Source organism: Grammomys surdaster, unplaced genomic scaffold (assembly GCF_004785775.1).
Source record: "Grammomys surdaster isolate TR1022 unplaced genomic scaffold, NIH_TR_1.0 125977, whole genome shotgun sequence".
Lineage (NCBI taxonomy): Eukaryota > Metazoa > Chordata > Mammalia > Rodentia > Muridae > Grammomys > Grammomys surdaster.
Window position 1 is genome coordinate 3,782,589 of NW_021620793.1, and position 7,793 is coordinate 3,790,381.

General features: G+C 45.6%; 2 protein-coding genes across 3 annotated transcripts in view; both read right to left on the reverse strand.

Annotated features, from left to right (window-relative positions):
• Prdm2 (PR/SET domain 2) overlaps positions 1-2,450 on the reverse strand; it is a 55,081-nt gene extending 52,631 nt beyond the window's left edge. The window contains exon 1 of one of the 2 annotated variants that reach the window (XM_028753946.1): positions 2,343-2,449. The gene's annotated coding sequence lies outside the window, so the exon portion shown is untranslated. Of the gene's footprint in view, positions 1-2,342 lie in introns of both variants that reach the window. The other variant, XM_028753947.1, reaches the window with a different exon arrangement.
• Positions 1-7,793, reverse strand: part of LOC114609587 (PR domain zinc finger protein 2-like) — a 73,145-nt gene that overhangs the window by 19,782 nt on the left and 45,570 nt on the right. Inside the window, exons 5-6 of the mRNA XM_028753949.1 lie at positions 6,676-6,828; positions 2,343-2,469 (exon numbers count right to left, since the gene is read on the reverse strand). Coding sequence (XP_028609782.1) covers positions 2,343-2,469; positions 6,676-6,828 — 280 coding nt within the window. The remainder of the gene's footprint in view (positions 1-2,342; positions 2,470-6,675; positions 6,829-7,793) is intronic.

Genomic DNA, 7,793 nt, shown 5'->3' on the forward strand with positions numbered 1-7,793 from the left:
GAGTAGGTAGGTAGGTGGGTGGGTGAGTAGGTAGGTAGGTGGGTGGGTGGGTGGATAGCCGACATGGGACCCAGGGTTTCTCACTACTCACTACACCTGAAAGTCCTTATGATCCACCAACGATCTGATGAGTTAAGAAAGGTCTCTCTTGGCAACACACAGATGTAGGCATAGCAGCTGCCATGCAAAGGAGCTGAGGTTCAGAACTATGAAGAATCCAGTCCTTTGTTTCAACAGTTCGAGGTTATGCCCAATATCAATCTAGTAGACAGCTGTATGTCCTCAACATCTGGCCTTCAAAAATAGTCCACACTGCCTCTGAATCAATTTACTTTAATTCTCTCTGATACTATTATTTAAAATGTCTAAAGTCATATTGACAATATAAAAAGTTCTGGCGTTCAGATCTTACAAGCTGTAAGTTAGATTTCACAGTATAATTAGGAAATGTTTGATTCATTAAATTCTCCAAACTCTAGGTTGCAGAGAGTAGACCGGCCTCTTCTGAAGTAAGCTGCCTAAAGCAGAGTGGCTGTACGCTCTAAGAGTGAACTCCACGCAAGTCTTAATTAAAGCTCAAGAAGAACTCAGTGAGCTGTCTGCTGCTCAGACTCTATCAAAATAATGGGGCAGAAAGAAATATGAATTACTGCCAAGTGGTGGTGGACCACAGCCTTTAATCCCAACACTCTGGAGATGGAAGCAGAGGCAGGCAGATCTCTGTGAGTTCAAGCCTGGTCTACAGAGTGAGTCCCAGGACAGACAGGACCTCATAGAGAAACCCTGACTCAAAAAACAACCAAAAACAACAGACAGACAAAAGAAAAACAAAATCACCAAACAACATAAAAACCAGCAATCTAGCCATGAAATATGTACATTTGTGTATCACTAATAAAATAAAAAGATTATTTTCAGGTTTTTCTTCCACACTGAATTGAATGAAACAGTAAGGAATAAAAAAAAAAAAAAAAAAAAAAAGAATGAGAAATAGGTTCTGAATACACACACCAAAGTCTACCACAAAGCAAAGTAAGACAGACTGCCATCAGGTTACAGATCTGATTAAATGTCAGAATTAAGTATAGTGGCACAGTAACAAAGTCCCCAGATCCCCTAATCCTTGGCCTCCAAAAGTCATGCCTTCTCTAGAAAGCTGGCAGCAAGATTCTTGCTTAAAAACGAAATACATATTAAATACAGAAACAAGACAAATCATGGCATGGAAAACAAAATGCTGGACCTCAGTCCAAAAAATCTCAATGCAGAGTTAAAATACTTGAGGAAAGACTGGAATTTTCTGGACTCTTATCATCTGACCCAGAATCAAAGTATTTACTGACCTAAAACAACAACTAAATCTCCGTCAATAAATAGAAAACTGTATTCAGCAAGCGACCCACCAGTCATCCCTTGGGTGAGCCTATTTCACTTTGCTGTAAAATGCAAAGAATATGGAACTGAAAAGTCACAATGAGCTCATCAAATATGGCTTGAGAGTTTTCCAAAACCATGTTTATACTTTTATTTATAGCCTCACTCCCACAAAATACTTTGCAACGTCTGGGAAAAGAACAGGCTTGTTCGGATTTACTAAGATCTAAGGAGAGAGCAAAAAAAACAAAAAAACAAAACAAAAAACCCCCAAAGTTCCTGTTCTAATAAAAGCGACCATATCGTGCCTTGGCCTGTACTCAAAGTAGACGAAAATAAAAGATCCCCAAATTCACATTAAAAGTTTTTCGTAAAAATATTCCAGCGACGTATCGGCATGCCAGCTGGAAATATGATATAGCCAACCAAACTATTTCCCTACCCACAAATTATCCCCTCCCTTTTATAAGTGTGACTGACTACACTCTACCTTCTGTTCAAAACATCGTTTAACACAGAACTGAAGGGACGGCAAGCCTCCTAAACTTCCACAAAGCCCAACACATTCTGTGCGGCAGCCTACCGCCCTCGGCTCCCGGTGCACCCCATCTTTGTCTCTCCCAGGTCCGGTTCTCCCTTCCCGTCTCCCTCCTCTGCCGCGTCCTGCGCTGTCAGCCGGGCCGGAAGGCGCAGGCGGCCCTCCCTCGCGGCGCGGCCGGCCCTATTCCGGGAGCAGGGCCGGGCCCGCACTCGGCGGCCGCACGCGCACTTCCCGCCGCGCGGGCGCTCAGGCACAAGTTCGCAAACAGCCCGAACGCGCCGGGACTGCCGTGATTCAGCAGCGGGCCGGGCGGAGACGGCGGGCCAAGCCCGGAAAAGGTCACCGCGACGCTACGGGCGACGCCCGGACCTCGACTCTTAGGCCGGCGTGGGTGCGGCCCGGGCCCAGCGGCGGCGGCGATTCCTACCTCTGCGGCTCTTCGGGGAGCTGCGCTTGCTCCGGGCGCTGGCTCGCTCTTCCTCAATCGCAGCTGCTATCTCGGGGTTGTCTTCCCCATTGTACCAGACCAGGAGCTCCTCGCCAGGCGCGATTGGCTACCGAAGAAAAGAGACAAGGGGCACACCAATCAGAAACGCGGTTGTTGGCGGGGGCGGCGCGGCAGCAGGCAAGAGCGGCGCGCCGACCGCAAACAGCTGTCGGGAGGGCGCCGCCGCCGCGGGCACGCGCGGAGGGGAGGCGGGGCCAGGGTGCGCGCTGGAAGGAGGCGGAGCCTAGGGCGCAGTCCGGGGGCAGAAGGCGGAGCCGCGGCCAGGGCTAGCAGAAAATTCCTTGGCTGGCAGGGGCAAGGCAGGGCACTCGGGACAAACAGGATGACCTGGCAGCTTGTCACAGAGGATCGCATGAGTGCATGCACCGGTTGAACTGAGCTTAGTGCTCAGCCTCCATCACCAGATTCTTACAGCTACCTCCAAGTCTCATGCCACCCACGCAAGAGAAAATAAAACATGGGAGCATTGTGCCCGTGAAATTCCAGTGAATGAGAAATTTAAAGGGCTATTAAGAAGCAAATGACATGGGAAGGAGTTAGAAGCATATGTTTCTGATTCCAAGCACAAATTAATCCATGCACACAACCACTATTTTAAGTACAGAAGCGCTGAGCTCAGGCAAGAGCCCAACCTAGCATCCTCAATGCACAGTCATCAAAGCAGCGCAGGCCTGTGAAAACACATCAAGAATGTACATCACAACTTCTAGCTACAGAAATCCCTAAGAATAGCTCTCATGAATTATGCTCCTAAAACATTAAATTCTTTACAGTCACACCTGACACCATCATACAACTATACCTTCAATATACTAAAGAAATATTTTTAGTAGAAAAGTGAGTTCTAAACAGAATTGGAAAGGTAGCTAATAGTTTTCTTTCATTGTCAGGGATCCATCTGTTCAGAAAGTTCAAGTAAAAGGCCATCTAAGTCCACATGCTGACACAGATGATCACAGGAAGAGACACACAAAAAAAGGGAATGTTCTTGCTTAGTGTAGAATGAGTGGGAACGAGGCAATTAAAATAACCCATATTGCAATCATCAACACAGACTGATCCAGACAAGGCTCCCCAGTAGACCTGACAGTATTAGGTGAGGTGAGAGTGTGAGGTGTACCAAAACATTTGCTTCCTGTCAAAACCCTCTCCCCATAAGCAGCTATGAGTCATACATGGAGGAAGAGTCTTTATAGTGAGTCAGATGGGCAGCACCTGCCCCCTGGGACCATGCATAGGACAGATCACCTCTGGGATGCCCAGAGGTATAAGTGGAATCTAATCAAAAGGAAGGCCAAACTGAGTCTCCCCAGAACTGAAAAGTTATCAAAAACCAAAGGAACTGCCCAAGCCTAGGGGACAAATGAGAGCCAGAATTCTGTTTCTATAAGGATGTGACTGCAAAAGCAGATACAATCTTGGCTGAGTGGGTGATCAGCTAATAGAATATTGCCTAGGTGCTGGCTTCCTGATGTGCAGTACACTGTGGCTATGTGAGAGTCTGGCCCTAGAGTTTTTGTTTGTTGTTTGTTTGGCTTTTTGAGACAGGGCCTCACTCACTATGTAACCTGGACTGGCCTGGAACTCTAGTAGACTAGACTAGCTTTGAACTCAAAGATCCACCTGCCTCTACCTCTAAAGCACTGGCATTATAAGTGTGAGCACAACACTCAGTCCTTATTTTTGTTTTAAAGAGGAAATCCCATCAGAGATGTTGAGTTTAGACAGTGTGATAGTTTGTATATCCTTGGCCCAGGGAGTGGCACTATTCGAAGGTATGGCCCTGTTGGAGTAGGTTTGTCACTGTGGGTGTGGGCTTTAAGACCCTCCCTCATCCTAGCTGCCCAGAAGCCAGTAGTCTGCTAGCAGCCTTCCTTGGGGGCAAGATCCCACCTAGCTAAATTTAGGTCCAGGCACGGTAGTACAAGCCTTTAATCCCAAGAGGCAAAGACAAACAGATCTCTGAGTTCAAGGCTAGCCTAGAACAGAGCAAGTTCTAGGTGAAGAAAAACTTAAATCCAGGCTTGGTGGAACACACCTTTAACCCCAGTGTTTGGGGGACAGGCATCCAGATCTCTGAGTTCAGTCAATCTACAGAGCAAATTCCAGGACAGCCAAGCTTAGGCAGTGAAGGAGCTGGAGAACAGAAAGCTGGTGATGATGTAATACAACGAGGGGGCCATGTTCCAGTCCCACTAAGCAACAGAACTCCACAGCTTTGGCCACATGACTCTGGTTTTAGAGTCCAGAATAGAATGGAATTCTGTGACAATTGATGCTGGTTAGCTGGAACTAAGAAATTAGTGGTGATTAAGAAGAGACCAGCATCTCTGGTCTTCTGGGAAATCTTCTGGCAAGTATTTCTGAGAGCACAAAGAAGTTATATTCTAGAGATAGCCAAGGTTGTCACCTCATGGTGCAGCTGGACTTGGTAACATGTAAGAGTCACCCAGGTGGTACTGGTTTTGAAGGCATGAAGGGGTCATGAAGAGCAGCTGAGGCTTGGCACTGTGAGAGGCTATGGAAGGCCACTGGTGAAGGTACAGCCTCAGTTCCAGTTGACAGCCCAGGACTGAAGGGATCATGTAAAGGAGTTGAGGCTTGGCATAATGAAGACAGCCTATGAGAGGCTATTGGTGAAGCCTAGTTGCAGCGGAAGGCCCTAATGTATTGGAGATGCCAGTACCATGAGATGGTCACAAAGAACAGCAACAGCAGTGGGGTGGATCAACCTGAGGTTAGAGTGCTACAGAGGGCAGAGCTGGAGAAGTGATGCCAGCCCTTTGGAGGAGCCCAGAAGATCGTGAGTGGATCCTAGACATTGAAACAAGACGATATACCATTGAAGTTACCTTGGAGACCCAAAGATTTTCAAGATGCCAAAGCTATGGGCTATCTGCTAAGGAAAGCTGCTAACAGGGAGTGGAACCAGACCAGGAGAAAGACGTTTGTTGCAATCAACAAAGATGAAAAAGGAGTTGGAGATCTGAAGACTGCTTTGACATCAGTCTTAAAGATATAGAGTTTGGAGTGTGTCCAGCTGGTTTCCTGTCTTGCTTTTGGGTATTACTGTTAAGTGACTAGAAGAATCTCAGAAGAGACTTTGAACTTTGGACATTTCACACTGTTGAGACTGCTGTAGACTTAAGGGGACTTTTGAAGTTGGACTAAATGTATTTGCATTATGCTACGTTTAGGTATGCCTAAGTATGAACATGGGGAAAAAAATCCAAATCCTGAGGGCCTTGAAGCCAGGTTTAGGTATAAACATGTCAGAGTAGCAAAGCTAGGAAAATACAATTGAAGAACATTTAACAGTCACACACTAACACAACTTGTAGAAGGCCTTATGCTACCACACCTATGAACTCAGGACACTGCCTGAAATAATCCAGTTTCCAACTCTGTGAAAATTAAAAAAAAAAAAAAGAAAGAAAAAGAAAAAAATCTACAGACTTGCCTCCCAGCTTGTAACATATTAGTGGAACCAACTGAATGAATAACTATTTGCTTGTTACAGCAATTTGGACAGAGGTATCTATTCCAAAAGAGGCAACCATCACCTATCTTTCCAGCCCCAAGATTCCATTCTAGAACATTCCATACATGGAATGTAGATCTGTTTACTACAGAAACATGACCAGTGAAAATCAAAGAGGGTACCAGAATCTTGCTCACTACAGAAACATGACAACATGAAAAGCATCCTAGTAATAAGGTTCCAAATGTGCTGGGTACCCTCATCACCAGCTCTAATTATGGTCCCCTTCATCTCTGCAACTAATCTTCCCTCTTGACAAGAAGAAGAAATCTATCCAAAAAATCTATCCTGAATATAATCAAAGGAAAGGAAAGGCTAATCCAAGGCTTCACTCACTCTGAACACTAAGAGTATGCTGTTAACAGGCACCACCATGGTACTGATAGCAACTCACAGTAGGATAAATCAGCCAGACAGTTCCCAGTGCATCTGTGTCAGAGGAAGAGGAGGGGAGCAGATGCCACAGATAATCAATAGTATGAAGAAAGATGCAGCCTGTAATTACTCAACACAATCTTCTTCCTCTAGTTCTCCAACATACGCAAGGCCTCGTGAACATGTATTTAACATGGAGCTTTGGGTGCGTGGATGAACCTCTTCAAACAAAATCCACTCTGGGTCTGTGAAGTTGTTCTTCCCCAGTTACAATTAGGCTGCATCTAGAGAATGCATGCAAAGTAGCCAGGGGGAGATGAACACTAACACTGTTACCTTTAAGGTTTTATAGTAAATGGCTCTGTTGATTTCCAGTGGAAATAAATTCTGCTCTTCTCCTGAGCAAGCCCAGTTTACATAGCGCAGCCAGTTTCCCTTCTCCGGATCAGTGGCATCAATGCACATCCACCCCAAATTTGGGTAGTACACCTAGGGATGGAGAAGAACAAGCTTGTATTAGGATAGGAATGCCTAAAAACAGTTTCACCTTCGACTTCCCAAACAACCTTTTTCACTATATACAAGCAATCTAAAAGCACTTCAAAGGAGCAATATAGAAAAATACAAGCAGAAAACAGAAGCTTAGTCTTTCTTTAGGCTTGGTTACCCATCCAACCTCCCACCACGTGAGGAACTGAAGGTCATATGCTTGATCTACAAATGTTCCCTGTGCATGAGAATAGGTGATAACTACATTCTCTCAAACGTGACTTAGCAACATGCCTTCTAAGATATTCTGGTGGTCCCACCCAGGTCTGTACTGCTCAGTACACAGTTCAGTGGTCTCTTCTCAGCATGATTTACAGGGACTTCAGAAAAAGAACACACATTGTGAGTCAGCCATGTGAATGACAAGATATAACTGTTTTGTAAACTTCACTGTCCCTTAACGCCTACACCACCCAGCATATGTCTCAGAACTAAGGTTCAGCAAACATGTTTGCAAAGTTCTGGGATGCTGCAAAAAAATAACAGAAAAGCCAGGACACAGGATGTACTCTAGCAGGAAGCTTCTCCAATCAGCCATGCTTGCTCAGCGCCTCCTCTGAGAGGCTGTCAAAAGCCTCTTAGCTGGTCATGCTTTCATTTGAAAGAACATCAACTGTGGAAGTAGTCTCAAGTTTATATGTGCATACATACATGTTTATTCCCTAAAACCAGACTGCAAAACACTTAATTGGACCAGAATGACAAATAGTCATTCTTTTTAGGAAGAAAGGACTGATTGGGCACGCACGCACGCACGCACGCATGCACGCCCTTCCATTTACTTCTTTCCTCTCCCACCACATTTACCACCTTTCATTAGGTGACTTTCCCTTAGAACAAAGGTCCTGCTCTCTCAGCTGATGGCTGAGATGCTGACTTCATGAGCAAGCCTGCCCCCCCCCCCC